Source organism: Marasmius oreades, chromosome 4, assembly GCF_018924745.1.
Source record: "Marasmius oreades isolate 03SP1 chromosome 4, whole genome shotgun sequence".
NCBI lineage: Eukaryota > Fungi > Basidiomycota > Agaricomycetes > Agaricales > Marasmiaceae > Marasmius > Marasmius oreades.
This window is the reverse complement of record NC_057326.1, coordinates 3,056,068-3,075,011: the sequence shown is the minus strand read 5'-3', so window position 1 is coordinate 3,075,011 and position 18,944 is coordinate 3,056,068. Positions and strand designations below refer to the sequence as shown.

The window sequence follows — 18,944 nt, the reverse complement described above, 5'->3', positions numbered from 1 at the left end:
TCGCTTGGAGTGCAGACGAAGGTGGAACATTTCGTACAGATTTCTTCCCGCCGATTAAGTTTCCAGTGTTGCCTCACAAGCCCTGGGTTGAGCGTAATATCCCTATTCCACCTGGGATTTACGAAGAAGTCTGCCAGATTTTGAAGGACAAAATCGCAGCAGGAGTATACGAACCTACTACGTCGTCGTATCGATCGAAGTGGTTCATGGTACTAAAGAAAGATGGAAAGAGTCTACGGCTGGTTCATTCATTAGAACCATTGAATGCAGTCACGATTCAGCATTCTGGGATTCCACCTGGAACAGCTGAGATTGCTAGTAGCTTTTCCGGAAGAGCATGTATAGGAATGTTAGACATTTGGGTTGGCTACGATGAAAGGCTTATCGACGAGGAATCGAGAGACTTTACTACGTTCCAAACGCCCTTTGGTCCCTATAGATTAGTGAAACTACCTATGGGATGGACTAATTCAGTCCCTTTGTTTCATGAGGATGTAACATACATCCTACGGGAAGAAATTCCTCATGTTACTAGACCATACATTGACGACGTACCTATACGAGGACCTAGTACTAGATATGAGTTGCCCGAGGGAGGCTACGAGGTGATTCCTGAAAATCCAGGCATCCGTAGATTCGTTTGGGAGCATTTACAGAACGTGAATCGAATAGTTCAGCGAATGAAGTATGCAGGAGGTACCTTTTCAGGTCCAAAGGCTTTCATTTGTTGCGCTGAAGGAATGGTAGTAGGTCATAGAGTGTCCTACGACGGTGAAAAACCTGTAGAGAAGTTTGCAGAGATCATTCTCTCTTGGGATCCGAAAAACTTCAGAAACAAAACTGATATTCGATCATTTCTGGGGATTGCAGGACAGATGCGCATGTTCATTAAGGACTACGCTAAGAAGACAAGACCATTGAATAAGCTCACTGGAGCTTTTGTACCATTTGAAATGAACGAGGAAGCTTGTGAAGCTGTCCGAGAGGTTCAAGATGGAATCCGTGATGCACCCGCGCTACGGCCCATTGACTATAAGAATCCGACGGGTATCACTTTGGCCGTAGATTCGTCTTGGCACGGTGTAGGCTATTACTTGTACCAAGTAGACCCCGAAAATCCAAAAATGAAGTTCTACAATTACTTTGGGTCTATAACGTTCAATGAGAGAGAAGCTCGCTTCTCACAACCGAAAAGAGAACTCTACGGGTTACTTATGGCGCTACGAGCGTCGAAGTATCAAACTTTTGGATGTAGACCGTTGACCGTAGAAACGGACGCCAGCTATATCAAAGGAATGTTGAACAATCCGGATAGTGCTCCGAATGCTAGCATTAACCGATGGATTGAAGAGATCAGACTCTATCATTTTGAACTAGTTCATATTAAAGGACTTGTACATGGTCCAGATGGACTTTCGAGACCTCCTCCTGGTGGGATATCTACGCCTAGACCAGAAGGATGGGAAGAATTCCTGGTCGACGACGATGGTCAGCCAGTAAAGTTTCGAATGGGAGATGGAATCGAGGATGAACCTTTTGACATTGATACGTTCAAGGATGATATAGATCCGCGGTCAGGTTATTTGGTTTCATTAGCTGAGAAAGAACCAAAGTTGGCTACATCTGTCTTTTGCTATTTAGAAGACTTACGGTCTGCCGTAGATGAAGCAAACTTTGTAGATAAGATAAGAAATTGGGCGCTACGGAAACCTCCAGACTATGTTTCAACATTTTTGAAGCAAGTACCAGTGGTTCCGCCCGCCGTAGATGACAGTTGGAATGATTCTCATCCATATAAGCCTATACATGAATATACGAATGAGATTAAAAGGTTCGATGAGAAAGTTCCACAAATTGAAGAGTGGCTTCTAGATCCCGAAGCAGATTTTGTAAGCGAGTTATCTAAAAACGAAATGAACAGTTTCATTACATTGGGATCGAAATTCTTTCTAGACCCCGATGGGAGACTTTACAAACGGTCTACGGATGGTTCTACACAACATAGGTTGTATGTAGTTCCTGATAAGAGGATGTGGATGCTCGTAGCAAGTCACGATCATCTAGGACATAAAGGAATGTTTGCGACTAAGTCGATCATGGAGAAACGATTTTGGTGGCCACATATGGACAAGGACATAGATTGGTTTGTCCGTAGCTGTCAAGAATGCCAGGATCGAAGGCTTGATCTTTTGAGAATACCACCAGTGGTTACTCACACACCGTCGCTGTTCCAAGTGATCCATGTAGATGTTTTAAGTATGACTCCCGCTAGCAACAGTTGTAAACTGATTGTTCACGGACGATGCGCACTATCCAGATGGTCCGAAGCAAGGGCTATTCAAAGTGATACAGCCAGAATACTCGCAGAGTGGTTCTTTGACGATATCATTAGTAGATGGGGTTGTCCCGAGGAGGTTGTTACGGATAATGCACCACAAATGATTGCTATGGCAAGGTGGCTTACGGACAAATATGGTGTCCGTAGCATTAAGATTTCACCGTACAATTCTCAAGCAAACGGAAAGATTGAGAGAGCGCATTTCGATCTACGGAGCGCGCTTTCGAAAGCCGTAGCTGGAGACCTTGCGAAATGGTACTGGTTTTTGAAGCATATTTTGTGGGCGGATAGGGTTACAACTAGGAAAGACCTAGGTTGCTCCCCCTACTTCTTTGTTACCGGTGCAGAACCTATACTACCGCTTGATATTGTGGAATCTACGTGGCTAGTGAAACTACCCAATAGGTTTCTATCACGAGAAGAGTTAATTGGCTTTCGAGCGCAAGCTCTGGCTAAACACAGAACGCATGTAACAGCTATGTGAGATAGAATTACAGAAGAAAAGCGTAGACGCTTGATCAAGTACGAACGGGAATATATACATACTATAAAACCCTTAAACTTTGAACCCGGAGACTTGGTTCAAGTACGGAATACCGCTATTGAAAAGAACTTGGATAGGAAAATGTTCCCTAGATACTTTGGGCCTTGCGTAGTCATTCGACGTACTAAAGGTGGCTCTTATATCTTAGCGGAAATGGATGGAACGTTGCTACGGGGAAAATATGGAGCCTTTCGCATCCTACCTCACGCGGCGCGATACCACATTGACCTTCCTACGGAAATAAAAGATTTAATTCAGCTATCTAAAGATGAGTTAGAAGCCATGGCTAACGAAGATGAACCAACTGAGTATGAACTTGGAGTGGATTACATCTTTGACCGGGCTCAAAACTTGAGGCTGAATGGTAATGCCTCAGCTACGGCAGAAAGTGATAATGAAATTGAGCTACCTAGCGAATCTGAGGATCCAATGGATGATCCAGTAAGAGTTACTAGGTCTGCTAAGAAGAAAGTTAGATTTTCTCAGATCTGACTGAACATATGAAACTGAAAAATCTAGTTAGATTCTAATAAAATCTAACTAGTGCACAAGTATACGAAATGACAGTAATATGAAAGGAGCGGACACCGTTTATCGCTACAGCCAGCCATTGTTAAAAGAGTGATCTACGGAAAGATACACTACTGAATAGACTCCATAGGAGCACCTGCATCCGCCTCAGTAGGCTGGTTTGTAGACCTCTCCTGTGTTGAAGTCGACGTAGCTGACTGTTCGACGGAAAGGGCGAGGCGGGAAAGGACTAGCTGATTTGCCTCGACGAGTTTTTCGTAGGCTGCCCGGTACGCTGCTCCTTGGTGAAGGATCGAAAAGGCCGATGCATTGACCTCCGTACGGAGGAGGGTCTGAATGGCGGCGAGGTCGGACGCAGAAAGGGAGTCCATACCAAAATGGGCCGGCATGCTGGCTATGACCTTGAGTACAGAGAGATGCGTAGACTCTCTGCATTTCTTCTCCTCTGTCCAACAAGTTGTCATAAGTGATGCTACGGCCACGAATAAAGAGAGGACGGTCCCAAGGTGGACACTCACCCTCAGATTCGGGCGTAAGGTCTACGCCTGCCTTATCGATACGAGCCTTCTTAGCAGGCTTTGCTTCGATCTACGGAAAGATTAGAAATGATTTATATGAAACGAATAATGCGATCTACGGACCTCTTTCTTCTTGGAAATGCGAATTTTCATAGGATCCTTCCCTTTAGTGGCGTCCTTCATCTTGAAGTCGTCATTCTGATAAAAGGATTGAGCCGTAGATAGGTTTAGAACAAACTGGAGAGCTTACTTTATTGTTTGCTTCTTCAGTATCAGAGATTTCGATAGTAGCTTCGTTGCGAGAAGAGCTAGCTCCCTACGGCGAAGTCAATATTGAAAATTAGAAAGATTGATAAACTAAGAGCTTACATTCTTGCGCTTGATAGCAGATGCCTTGTTGCGCACAGCGCACATTTCGACGTATTTTGATATAGCTGGCGTCCGTTTCTACGGTCAACGGTCTACATCCAAAGTTTGATACTTCGACGCTCGTAGCGCCATAAGTAACCCGTAGAGTTCTCTTTTCGGTTGTGAGAAGCGAGCTTCTCTCTCATTGAACGTTATAGACCCAAAGTAATTGTAGAACTTCATTTTTGGATTTTCGGGGTCTACTTGGTACAAGTAATAGCCTACACCGTGCCAAGACGAATCTACGGCCAAAGTGATACCCGTCGGGTTCTTATAGTCAATGGGCCGTAGCGCGGGTGCATCACGGATTCCATCTTGAACCTCTCGGACAGCTTCACAAGCTTCCTCGTTCATTTCAAATGGTACAAAAGCTCCAGTGAGCTTATTCAATGGTCTTGTCTTCTTAGCGTAGTCCTTAATGAACATGCGCATCTGTCCTGCAATCCCCAGAAATGATCGAATATCAGTTTTTGTTTCTGAAGTTTTTCGGATCCCAAGAGAGAATGATCTCTGCAAACTTCTCTACAGGTTTTTCACCGTCGTAGGACACTCTATGACCTACTACCATTCCTTCAGCGCAACAAATGAAAGCCTTTGGACCTGAAAAGGTACCTCCTGCATACTTCATTCGCTGAACTATTCGATTCACGTTCTGTAAATGCTCCCAAACGAATCTACGGATGCCTGGATTTTCAGGAATCACCTCGTAGCCTCCCTCGGGCAACTCATATCTAGTACTAGGTCCTCGTATAGGTACGTCGTCAATGTATGGTCTAGTAACATGAGGAATTTCTTCCCGTAGGATGTATGTTACATCCTCATGAAACAAAGGGACTGAATTAGTCCATCCCATAGGTAGTTTCACTAATCTATAGGGACCAAAGGGCGTTTGGAATGTAGTAAAGTCTCTCGATTCCTCGTCGATAAGCCTTTCATCGTAGCCAACCCAAATGTCTAACATTCCTATACATGCTCTTCCGGAAAAGCTACTAGCAATCTCAGCTGTTCCAGGTGGAATCCCAGAATGCTGAATTGTGACTGCATTCAATGGTTCTAATGAATGAACCAGCCGTAGACTCTTTCCATCTTTCTTTAGTACCATGAACCACTTCGATCGATACGACGACGTAGTAGGTTCGTATACTCCTGCTGCGATTTTGTCCTTCAAAATCTGGCAGACTTCTTCGTAAATCCCAGGTGGAATAGGGATATTACGTTCAACCCAGGGCTTGTGAGGCAACACTGGAAACTTAATCGGCGGGAAGAAATCTGTACGAAATGTTCCACCTTCGTCTGCACTCCAAGCGAATCCTTTCTCTTGGATTTTCATCAGATGGTGTACCAATTTCATTTCTTCGGGCCATAGAAAGCCTTCATTATGATTCTTTTCTATGATTTCCTTACGTTCTTCTGTATACCGTTCTCCTGGACTGAACTCAGGAGGGTGCGGCGATAGTACTGGCATCCCTTCAAGCGGATCCCCAGTAATATTCCTAAGAACTCGGAATTCTTCTGGCATCTTAGCCAATTGTGGTCGGACTTTAAGTGCTACTGGCTTATATTTTCCGTAGACCGACTGAACTGTATGTTTTCCAAGCGCCGTAGCACCCTGGGAGACATAGTTCTCACGCTCTATAGACTGCGAGCTACTCAAGAATGTGCTATATGAATTCGTAGGAAGACTTTCTCTCGAAAGCTTTCCTTCTAAGTTGCGTAGAGCAAGCCCCATCTCTTGTACACACACATCAAGTTCGATAACATAGGCATTCAGAGAGTCCGTAGACGATAGAATCTCATCTATCGGGGTTTCGCCCGTATAAAGGTCCTTAGGAAAGTTGTCTATAGTCCCGTAGACTTGCAACCATCTTTCCTTATGAAAAGCTAGTTCATTGAACAAAGTCTTTCCACGTTTCTCAGGATCCTTAGCTAACCTATCCAAATCCAAGGATATACATTCGTCGGTTTGGTAGTGATTTTCGTACATCCTTTGATGATAATCTACTAGCGCAGATGCTTCATTTAGCATTGTATCAAATGCATTTTCATTTTCAACCGCACCCCCTACAAAACTTCGTAGTCGGAGCAACGGGGGTATCAATCTATTTGGATTTTCTTCGATTTTCGACGCATCAGCGAGATCCTTGAAATTCGTACTAAGCGAATCAACAAGTTCACATAGACTATGGGTATCTTGAGCCTTCAAGAGTAAAGCTCTGCTGTCTACGGCGACCTCACTAAGCTCATCTATCTTATCTTGTTGAGAAGAGTCCGATCGATGTGCCAAATTTTGGCTGTTGAAGCCTTCGAGGGTTGAACCTCTTCTAGTAGTACAAAGCAACCGTTCTCGTTCCGTAGATTCACCGTGTATAGAATCTAGGGAATTCGAAACTGGTGCTGATGAATAATAGGAAAGAAAACTGTCCGTAACACAAGGAGAAATAGAAGCACTGTTTTTGTGTTTTGTATCTTCTGTGTGTTTTTGGTCTTTTTCGTTTATATCAATGTTTTTCATCCCTCTCGAATCAGACTGACTAGTAGTCCTTTCACTATTTGAAGCTTCTATGAAGGCTCCAGCCAGCTCCGTAGGAGAGAATTTTGTATTTATCAAATTTTTATATTTTTCAATTCGTGGAACACCGTGAGCATCTACGGATATTTGTAGAGCCACCTCTCCTTGATCCTCTATCAATTCATCAAGGTGGACTGAAAATTTGAAGATTCAGTCCCTCGTTGTTCTCTTTCTTTCTGCGCTTCCTCTGAACTCTGCGTCCGTAGGGTTGGTTCCCGCTTAGGTTTTATCTTAATGCCTTCCCCTCTCATGTATGTAGGGATGACACTTTGAATTCCTTTGTTTGGGCATGAAACCGTAACCCACTGATCTCCATCCTTGAAGTTTTGCACTTTCGATTCCGTTAGGACATCGAAAGGTCTACCCAAGAGAATCTGAAAGGGAGCTTTCTCCACCACATGAAGTTGCAAGTATACTGTTACTTCACCAAACTTGAAAGGTACATTTCTGCACACTCCCAGTGTTGGTTTCAGCTGTCCATTGGCCGACTGCATGTGAATCACTGAATTCGGATCCCATTGCAAGCCTAATCCTTGAGCAACCCATGCGTCAATCGCGATTATTTGCGATCCACCATCGATCACCGCTTCTACTCTTTCCGTAGAACCGTTAACCTCAGGAAAAACACATCTGAGTCCCTCGGACAATCCAGCTACTATCACGACCTTCTGTTTTTCTTCAGAATCTAACTCGGTGCGATAAACTTCCACAACATCTCGGTGAACTACTGATCCCGCTTCCAATCCGTCTTCTTCCTCTTCTAAGGTTTCGAACGAATCTACGGTCTCAATATTGTCTACTTTCACAAACTCCGCTTCTTCATCAAAAGGTTCCTCAGCTGCCGTAGAGTCTTTTATCGGATAGTCTAACGTCTGAAGGAACGCTTTATAGTTCTTCGTTCGAACGTGCTTATTCCTAACTCGCCGTAGCAATGCCTTTCGGAACTCTTCTGAAGCCGTGAGCTTGTTCAAGCAAACATTAGCCGGATTGGCCATCATTTGGTCAATTAGGTCTTGTATCACCCGTTGCTTATATCTTTTCGTTTCAACATTTTGAAGATTTTCCGTAGACGCTTTCTTCACGTTTTCGGAATGAACCTTCTTAGATTTTGAAGCACCCTTGTCTTCAGGAATTACGCTTCGGGGCAATACAGAATCCCTTGGTTGTGGGACACGTTCTACGGGCTGAATTTTATCGAATACCCTAGGTGGCGGAGTAGAAGGATGTCTATCGACCTGCGACGGAGGTTCTTCTTCATCCGATTCTGCTTCTTCTTCTTCAGAGACCTCTTCTTCGAAAGGCTTTCTCTGGGGTATCACATACGGTTGTTTCCTTAAGAACGACGGCGTAGATATTACTACTTGGGGTTTTGGTGGTAATTTTATTTTTTTGGGGTCCTCCGGTCTCCTCTGGGTATCTCGAGATCTATCTCTCTTATCTGAGGAGTCCATCATTGGACCTTTTAGTTTTTTGAGCTGTCGCCCGACTGGCGACGAGTCTCTACCTCTAAAGCAGCAATTCTCTGTAGCAAAACTTCTATCGTAGGCACAGATTGACGGTCTGAGAGATCATCATCAAGATCCAAGTCTCCCTGTAAGAAGAAACTGGTCTTTTCAGCACCTGGCCATCCCTTTTCTCTAGCGATAGCTCTAATTCTGTCTGCTCGTGATTCTTTCTTTACTGGATCAGGCGGTGGGAGGTTATTCCCATCGTACATCTCCAATCTATTCGTATGTTCATTCTTAACTATCCACTTCTTCTGGGATAGCTCTTGTGCTTGCCTGCATTCTCTCCAGAAATGCCCGGGTTCATCACAAATAATGCAATTTTTGTCCGTAGGCGCCCTATATGGCTGCCCCGCGGCCGTAGAGTTGGATGCGATCTGGTTCGAAGGCCTAGATCCACCGCTACTCTGCCCTTGGCTTCCATTATGATACGCCATAGCTTGCATGTTTTTGTAGAAGTTAGGCTGACTGAAGTTAGGCATCTTCTTCGAAAGCTCAGAAACTGCACGCGCGAAGTCGTTCATTCGAGTATTCTGTGCGTCTACGGAGGCCAAAAGTTTCATTGTCAACTCATCAGAAGCTATTTCCTTCTTGTACGAAGACAATGGAGCTATCGTAGGCTCGATTTTTGCACGAGTGATCAAAGGGGTTCCTACGGGAGCCGCCGCTTTCACTCCTAGAGTATAGCTAACAGGATCTAAGCCCTGAGGTGCGTAGCAATCGCCTACTAACTCATTACTTATGGTCAAAGCCATATCCCTAACTTGGGAGAAAGCAAAAGGGTCTAGCTGGGAAGCCACCCACCCACTATCTACTTCTACGGGCTTTTCTGCCTGCAGGTTTCGAACGTAGTGAGGGTCCCGTAGCCTCTTTCTGATCTCTCGCCAGAATGTCGGGTCTAGACATTCCGCAAACTTCTGTACTTTCTCTCGATTCGACAAACTTCCTGCAAGTTTGTCTGCTTCAAACTCAAACTCCATATTAAACGAAGTAAGCTTTTGTAGCTGTTCTTCTCCTATACCAGAGAACCTAGCCTTCAACAGATCTAAATTCTCCAGTGCTCCTATTTCTAAATCCCTAATCGACGGGAACGAATCAAACATCTCTTTCTCAAAAGCGGCCCAACTATAGCCTCTCGTAGATGGCAAATGATGTGCCAGGAGTCGAGAGGTCTCGAACTCCATTTGAATCATTGCTAGAATGATAAAAGATTCATCTAACTTCCAGCCCTTGACTTTCCCATATTGTAGGATAGCCGCCATCCATTCCCGTAGATTTCCAGGATCTAGACGGTTGAATGTGGGGAGCCTTCGTTTCGACGTATCCTTGTCTAATTCTTTCAAAGCCCCTTTAGAGAACTCCGTCCAGGACTTCTTTATCGGTCTTTCTTCATCTGGCACATCTGCCGCTACTGGGTCATTCGATATATGGGACATACTTGTTAACGGTCTCTCAAGAAATAAACTCGGGTTTAGTTCAAAGGAATAAAACTCTTCTTCCCGTAGGTCGAAGTCTGAATTGTATTCGGAGGGTAGAGATGATAACGGTGAAGAAAACGGTTCAATGTCTTCAGTTAAAATCTCTGGGGTTTCGTATGGGGTTTCTAACGCTTGGTTTCTAGGACCTTGCGTAGATCTCGTATCTCGGAAAGCTTCTCTCAGACTTCTGTCAAAAGAGAAACCGGGGTTTCTTAAATCGTTTGGGATAACTTGGGTAGCTTCTCTTCCTTGCGTAGAATTGCGCGTAGATCGAGAAGACTGACCAGCTTTCGGTACTTGAGCTGGGGTACTAGATGCTAAAGCCGTAAGACTATGTGTCTGTAAGACTTGTTTGCCAGCCGCTAGTGAAGTGCGAGTATTACGTCGCTGTGAACTAATCTTTCTGAGAGAAGTTCTTTTGGTTTTTGTTGTTTTTGTAGTTCTCGCCGTAGGGCTAAAACTACCGGAATTTCACAATATTTCGTTTGATACTGAATGTAATCTTATTTCCACCCCCTGCGGTGGTCACCAGATAATGGGCGAAGAATACCACTCAAGAGTCAACCTAATATCAGAGCTACGGGAGTAGCACCAACACCAAATCAACCCAAAAACTAGTAAACCTCCGTGTAAAGTCTATCAATAACTCTACACACCAGGAAAGATTGCAAGGGTGGACTGCTTGGCAAAGGTTACGCACAAGATCACAGTCTCAATATCGTATGAAGTTCTTATGAAATCAATGTGTAACTGCAAGTGTAAAAACACCACAGCTACGGGATTCTAAGGTTTGTAGGGGCTCTGTTTATTGTCCAGTGGACTAAGTGGGACTATGAATTTCGTCTACGGTAAGACTAATTCGAACGATTGGAGACTATTGCCCTCGACGGACACGAAAACTAAGTCCTCGGCGGACACGAACGCTAAGACCCTCGACGGATCACGAAACAGTAATCAAGACCTCGGCGGCCTACGGACGGATAGTTCTCTAGTTTTGACCTCGACGGTCTCGTATAGTTCAAATCAAATCTTATCGTTTCACTGCTCAAAGACAGGGCAAATCTCTCTATTGGTGTCAAGAGCAGTTACTCACGGGCAACCCACTCAGGACTTTCCTACGCACGGGTAGTACTTCTTCTATCTACGGATACATGAGCTGCTTTTATACTACTTCTACGCTAGCTTTGTAATCCTATCTCTACTTGTTCTATCTCTAAAAATAATGCACCGTAGCTACGAATCCATGCGGAGTCTTATCGCTAGGGACTGCTACATGTGCAGAATCTTGTCTACGGAGCTTTTCCGTATTCGAATCATATGTTTTGGACCAATCTGGACCGTTCTTCATTCTTGCTTCAGCATGTAGAATGGACCTACATAGGCGTACCATATGGTATTTCCTGCCTACGGACCTTATCCTGCATTTCGACATTATCAAATCATATGGACTTTGTGTGTCCAAGTAGTTCCAGCATATGGATCCAGAGTTCCGAATCGCCATAGCACATGAACAGTGTGGACTCCGAGATCCGTTGTTCATTCCTGCCTGGTTCCTAGGTACTCTATCTGTGATCTGGGATCTGTATCATGTCTTTTTGTCTTTTCCTCAGATCGGGACTCGATCTACGGTCATATCAAATTTCTCCTAGTCTGTGTGGTCCTATGTCCGATTTCTTGTCAACTAAATCCCCCGTAGAAGTAGGTACTCCTAGTATGAAGGTCTTTTGACTTTGTTAAGTTCTGCTACAAACGGTTCTGTGAAGACTACAAGTCTTCTAATAGTACAATCCCTTGATATGCCAGTGCATAGTAGAATGTAGAGAGTAGAACTTGGTGAATTACCACTTAAGTCCTCTGCTCATAGTGTTCTACAGGTTTCGAACGGTCATACAGTTTTCTGACACGATCTACGGCTCTCTCTAACTGGTCTAGCTGCGCCTACGGCACATTCTACTAGCGGCACTAGCTTTAACTAGCAATTCGGGCTCACTCTAGTTCTTAATACGATAAATATCGCTCCGTAGCACCGTTTAAAGTGCAAAAAGAACCGTGTAGCATAGTCAACTAAGTCGCATTAACGCCTGAAACAGGGACTCGTTCCCTAGGAAAAACAGGAGAATGTGGATATGTCAGGTACTTCGGCGAAGTCAAGTCCCTACATCGCAACCAGGAAACAAGGAACAGATATTCAGTTTAATATTCGATTGGGCACTTCAGCACATAAAACTCTTGTATTATACCTGATTAAGCGAGTTTCTGTTCGACTGAAAGGGATTTCATTATTATTTACCAGTTTCACACACATTTTGGACTTTTACTATTATCTATTAGAAAAACCGTATATAAGGAGGTATCACAAATCTGCAACTCACCTAGTTTCTTGATGTGATATGGAAGAGTGATAGAAGGAGATTAGCAGTGAAGCTTAGATGGAGAGCACAGAGATGTTGTATGAAGACAAAAGATGTTGTTAAGTCTGAGGCTCTAAGGCTCAGACTGTCTAGCTTATATACATGAATTCTATCTAGGACCCCAGATACTATACTAAGACCTCTAATACTCTATTTGAATAGTAGCACATGGTGTGCTTGGTAATTGTCTGGTTGGAAGACTTCAGGTACATTCCAGAACAATGGTTCCTTAGCAACAATCTGAGAAACCATATGGTACACTGGGTAATCCTGGGAAACCACATGGTGAAGCCTGGGAAACCACATGGTGAAGCCTGGGAAACCATATGGTGTAGTGGGTAACACTGAGTAAATATATAGTACTCTGGGTTGCTCAAGCATGCTTGGCAACAAGGATCAACATCTAGACATCTAGCCTGCCAAGGCTGTTACTAGTGTGATCTAGATCTAACATAATTCCCCCTGGATCTGATCTACAATCTGAAGTGTCTAGAATGGTCTAGAACAAGTCCAATAGTCCACTCCATCTTTGGAATATCTAGTGATATGATAAGATAAACATATGGCACAGATAAGATAAATGTTAGATAGGGATAAGACAGTGAAATCTGTGACAGGAGGGCAGGAAAAGAGGGATTTTCCCCAGCAACCTACGAGAGGAGACGCAGTTCACCTACTAGGATTCGCTCGAGATTTGACCTTTGCCCCAGTCTTCACTGAAGTTGGTGTTCTGTGTTTGGAAGGATAGATTAGATTATTGCAATTGAATTTGGTATTGGCATATTGTCTTGGAATTGAACTCTGGATATTGAAGTCAATTTGGACTTATATTGAATTTGGATTGCTATTGTCTAGTTTGGATATTGAACTTGAAACCAAACTTCGGCGAAGACTTGTAAAAGCTTTGTTGAAAAGTCAGATATTGAATTTTGGGATTTGTGAATCATATTGTCACTCTTGTAGTGAAAGAACCTTGATTGAAACTACTATAAAACCGAAGACCCCACATATTCTATCTTTCTTGGTGCCTCTTAGTGAAAACTAAAGCCTTAAGAATACCGACCTCCAACCCTTACACTTGTGTATACTCTTCTTGGTGTGGTTTTGGTTTGCGCACTTCGTGCTTGAGGTGTGTTTACTAGCCATATTTAGTGGTGTTACACAGCGTTATTAACGAGGCCTTCTATTCAAAATACAAAGGTTTTTAAGAGGCTGCTTCTTGAGTTTCTACCATTTTCGAAACCTCGCAAAGTCTCTCATCTTTCTAATTCCGTACTTTTCGTACTGCTAAAGTCTCACATAGAGGCTTGTGCTTTGACTAGTAGTTCGGGCTCACCCTAGTCCTACATTCCCTTATTTTATAACTCAAATGTTATTAAAATGATTAAAAATATGCATTTTTAGGGTCAAATCCGATTTTCGGCGCGATAATGGCATATTCTACTAATGGCACTAGTTTTAACTAGCAATTTGGGCTCATTCTAGTTCTTAATACAATAGTTATCACTCCGTAGCACTGTTTAAAGTGCAAAAATAACCTTGTAGCATAGTCAACTAAGTTGCATTATCGGCCTGCATTGATTGCAAGCAGCTGTTTGAACTCGAGGCAGCAGGGTGTGCTTCACCCATGCTTGTTCCTGAGGCATTTCCTCAACTATGGTCTTTGAATAGTGACTGCTTGCATAGTATCCTACCATTTTCAGACAGCCTTACAGTTTTCAGGCTAGCTCTATGGAATGCTCTCTAGCTGTCTGTCAGCTGTGTTAGTGTACTCTACTAGTGGCCATAAGCTTTAACTAGCAGCTTGGGCTCACCCTATGTCAGGATGTTGAGTGAATTAAATTTGTGGCAGATACATCCCTTTCACTCGGTGAGGATCTGGGGGGAGTTATTGGTGTCTCCAATGGTGCGTTATTCTGCGGGTCCTCCAAATTATGTCGTTCTGATGCTCCTGAAGGTTTGTCCCGAAAAAACTCGTTCTGCGAGTTTTCATTTCACGACGATCTTACTGATGGCCTTCGTGGACTAGCAATCGGTGTCGACATTCGAGGTCGAAGACCAGATGTCGGAGTGGGATAAGGGATTGCCCTACTGGGGTTTTCTCCAAGGTAGATCCGTCGTAAACGGGCTCTGCAGATCCCCTCAATGTCGTCGTCTGGTGGTGGTGTCGAGGGTCTGTTGATCCGTCTAAGGGACGCTGGGGAAAACCTTTCAGTGTTGACGATATTACGCAAGGGAGGGGATGGTGTTGATGTTGGTGTGTCAGGAATCGCCTCAAGATCTGTATGCTGAGGAGAATTGGGACAAGTGACAGATGGTCTAATGTTCGTTGGTGGTGCGAATGGGTTTCGAGGGTAAGTGGAGGGTTCCTCTGGATCGGAATCCTCTGCTAACCGTCGTCCGGGGGTATTAAACCCTATAGGTCTTTCAAGATCTCGGATTACAGCGGGATGAGGTGAACATGGGTCCTCCAGTGACCATTCATTTCGCCTCCTAGGTGTCCAGCTGGCTGTAGGGTGCAACATATGGAAGGGGGTTGTGTCAGATGCAGACGATGTTCCGTCATCAGCATTCCGAGCTTGTACTCTAGTACGTGTTCTTGTTCTAACTGCTGACATGATGGTCTAATCAAATAGAGCCTAGTTATTATGTCAGGACTCGTTAACTTATGTACTAGGTTGTTCGAGTTATTCAAGTAATAATACTTAGGTTGACTAGTAAGCAAGATGTAAGCAGTTATTTAATATTGTTTAGACTAAGTACTAAGGTTAGTTGAGTAGATTGGTAAATAGCATCAACCAGAGGGTTCAGTCTTACAAGAATGAAGAAGACTTACAGCTAAGGTGATAGTTAGATTGGTTTAGTTGATATTCACACAGTTGAGGTCAGAGTAGTAGTATTGTAGAATCAAATAGATGTTATTTGATGACAACAAGACTACAAGAGTAAGAAAGAGAAATAGTATTGATAAGAGTAGTTAAAGAGAGGTACAAAATAACTAGGCTGAGGCTCAACGGTTTGAGTCTCAGTTCTTATATACTGTCGAGGTTTGTACTTATTTATACACTATTGAGTCAAATATTCTACGGGTGCGAGCAGAAATGAGTCTTTTGACTGCGCAAATAGGTGAGGCGTACAGTCAGCGAGTTTATGCGCAGTGGCTGCGCTTGGGAGCCGTGATGTTCTCATTTGGCGGAGGTTGTGGGGTGATGTGTTCGTGCGGCACAGTCTTATCTCTGAGATTTAATTATACAAGTGAGGTGTCTTTTCAGCAACGGTCCACGGGGCTGCAGACCATGAGGTGTACATTCGGCGGAGGTTTGCGCAATATTACATGACTGTAACATGAGGTCCGTGGCAATAACAGCTGGTTGTCAGTTAATTTGGGGTTGAAAGGGAGTCAGCAGGGTTCGATCGGTCGATAATCAGCGCTTAACAGAATGTACCAGGGGCCAGTACCTGTCGGGACAGTCTTACCCATTAAGTCAAAGTGTCTGGGTGCTTGGTTCGTGACACCCTAGTTCTCATACAATGTATCTATCGTCCCAAAGCACTTATAATATGTGCCTTCAGATTTACCCATATCATCATAAAACATAGAAAATATTGTATATTTCGTTAAAATTGGCATGCAGGCATGACACCAAGGACTTAGTTTTCGTGTCTGTCAAGTGAAATAGTCTCCAATCATTTGAATTAGTCTGCCATAGACAAAATTCAGAGTCCCACTTAGTTCACTGGACAATAAACTTGAACAGAGCTTTCTACAAACCCTTTGAACCCATAGCTGTGGTGTTTCACACTTGCAGTTACAACTTCATTTCATAAGAGTGTGATCTTGTGTGTAATCTTTGCCAAGCATACCCTTGCAATCTTTTCTGGTGTGTAGAGTTATTCATAGACTTTACATGGAGGTGTACTAGTGTTTGGCTTGATTTGTTGGTGCTACCTCCATAGCTCTGATATTAGGTTGTTTCCAGAGTGGTATACTTTGCCCATTACCAACTACAACAAAACTACTACATAATATCAAAGCAAGGCAAGATTTGGTTTTTGACAAGATCTGTACATTCAGCATAACCATCTGGGAAGGACTAGATACATTTGTGAGTAGGGATTCAGATGACAGAGAGTATAGGGGAAGAGGTAAGTACCTTGCACCATGACAGTAGCTCATCTCGATGTTCCTTCTTCTGTGCATAAAACTGTGTTGAATGAATATTTGATAACATCTTCCCCACCTCAGAGATTGTACAGAGTATAGAGAGAAGTTCAGGTTGAGGATGACAGAATGTCAGTAGTGTCGAACACAGTAGATTGTAAACAGTCATCCTTATTCCCCACAGTTCCAACTTGATGTCTTTGTCACCTGCTTCCAACTTTTGAAATCTTGCCATTAAAATTTCTAGATCATAGCACAGGTGCTTCACAGTCTGAAAGCAACCATATGGAATGTCAATGCAGACACCTGGAGTACTAGTAGGCCCAGCTAATGAAAGAGGACCTGAGGAAGACTCGGTATTCTGCACACCAGCAAACAATTTTGCCACTGAGGCATCAATGGAGTCTGTCACCGGACATCTCCACCTGCAACAAGTGACATTGAGAATTATCCAGCTTTCAAGGTCACTTCGAGTTTCTTCATCCAGTGAGGGGTTCACCTGGATACGATCCTGGACATCTACAAAGTGTTCAATGATTTGTGGATCGACACCCTAACAAATATCAATAGGAGGTAAGCACATTTAACACTGAGAAACATACCTCTTGATTCAACCAGGAAGCGATGGTTTGAAAGCAACGGAATAATAAGGCCCACCGCTGGCATGACCCACGCATCAGGCTTTCAACTTGCAGATTGACACCAGTAGCAACAATAAGGCTGAGCAGATCAAGAGATCCAAGTTCATACAGCAATTGCTCGCTCGGCTGTTTCACAGTGGAGCAAAAGTTGCCGCATTCTCGCAAAGAGATCCAGTAATGTAAGCTGTAAACAAGATATAAGAGGTCCAATTTGATCACTAATGTTTTCCATACCTCTTTGCCTGTTGATCAAGAGTGGTGAGCCATCGACAAGCAAGGAAATCACGTTGCCAAGGCTCATCAATGTAGAACTCGGCAGATCGAGACTTGGTGCAGAGGTAATCAGTGAAGGAAGTGTGATAAACTCGAATATCGTCCGTCGCGCCGCAAATGTCGAGTACTGAGTGCATTCCTCGCAATGACAGGTCAACTTCTCCATGGGAGAATCCAAGCAATAATTCAATAAACTTTGGGGTTTTGGCTTCCTCTGGCAGTAGAAGAATTGCACTAAGGATAGAGAGAAGCTTGTCTCGTCTAGGATTGGCAGAAAGTATTATATGATAAAGGTTGTCGAGCTCAGGAAATGGAGATTCCAGAGAGATTTGATTGGATGGATGATCAAGGATTATTTGAAGCTGTTCAATAGGGTGTGAGAATTCCGTTTTCACAACTTTCATTGCAGTCACCGCATAAATAAATTGGGCTGAAGCATTGTAAACCAAACGGTGAATGTCAGCTTCGGAAGGCCATGGGTTAGGAAATTCAACCTGGGAGTATTTGGTGTTTGTGCGAATGCTGGTGAACTCCCTGCAAAAGTACTGTTCAATGTCTTTGTTCGGCAAATAGGAATCATCCAACTTTATGTGTTTAGTGAGGATATGATTGTTTGGGAGATTGAAGGCCTCTCGAATCCATGATTCAGGACGGCTACAGATCAGAAGTCGCAGAGGGAAATGAGGGAATTGTTGATAGGCAGATGTTAGTATGGAGATAAGTCGCAACTGGGTGTCGCTGTCCTTGCACTCGTCCAGGCCGTCAATAATGACGAGATTGGGTTGAACCAACTGAGGCAATAGTCGTTCCTGCAGACGTCTCCACCATCTCCTTTCCTGTAATGGAGAGACAATGAGCTCTGTAAATTGATGTTCCAAAGTGGCTTCCAAGATCCTGGGATCGGCGGCGATCTTGTCATGAATGATACGGCGTAGCGATGGCCTTGTGGTAACAAGACTGTGCGCAAGCGTCAGGATGAGGAAGGAAGGGTTGTTGCGCTTGGGGTCGGATCTGAAGAAGAAAAAAGAGGCTGCAAGTCCATTGTTTTTGGCGCGTGACTTGGCAACTGTCAACGCGATGGCCGACTTTCCTACACCTGCAGTTCCCGAAAGCCAGCATACGGGTGGAGAATCTCTTCCTGAGATGCTCCATTCATGGATATCTCGTAAAACTGCTTCTCGGGTCCCAGACAGACAGCTGCCGCGGTCAAACTGCAAGGCAGAATTGTAGGAAGCTCCAACGCCAGCGATTGCATCCCATAGCGTTTTATGTGCTGTAAAAACCTCAGTCTGGATTGGATACTTCACTATTATCTTGACTCACGGTTGGCGGCCGTAGCATGGAAATTTCGAACGAGGTCACGGCCCACGTTGTAGAACTCTCCGCCATTTATCGTGGAATACTGCATTTCATTGAACATATGATTGGTCGGTGAAGGCAGAAACGGAGGCGGCGACGACATCGAGAGCGAGTAGAGCGACAGACGAATGCACTGGGTATCTGGGAGGGGACAATTCAACAAACACGTTGCGCTGTCTGATGGTCCAGATGACCTTCAACAGCTCC

General features: G+C 43.9%; 1 protein-coding gene across 1 annotated transcript; it reads right to left on the bottom strand.

Annotated features, from left to right (window-relative positions):
- Positions 1-16,420: 16,420 nt before the first annotated feature.
- Positions 16,421-18,840, bottom strand: E1B28_007806 (uncharacterized protein; the record flags this gene model as incomplete). The annotated part of the gene is made up of 4 exons (XM_043152583.1): positions 16,421-17,017; positions 17,067-17,289; positions 17,340-18,651; positions 18,702-18,840. 4 exons carry the CDS (start codon positions 18,838-18,840, stop codon positions 16,421-16,423), a joined length of 2,271 nt encoding a protein of 756 aa, XP_043010669.1.
- Positions 18,841-18,944: the final 104 nt, after the last annotated feature.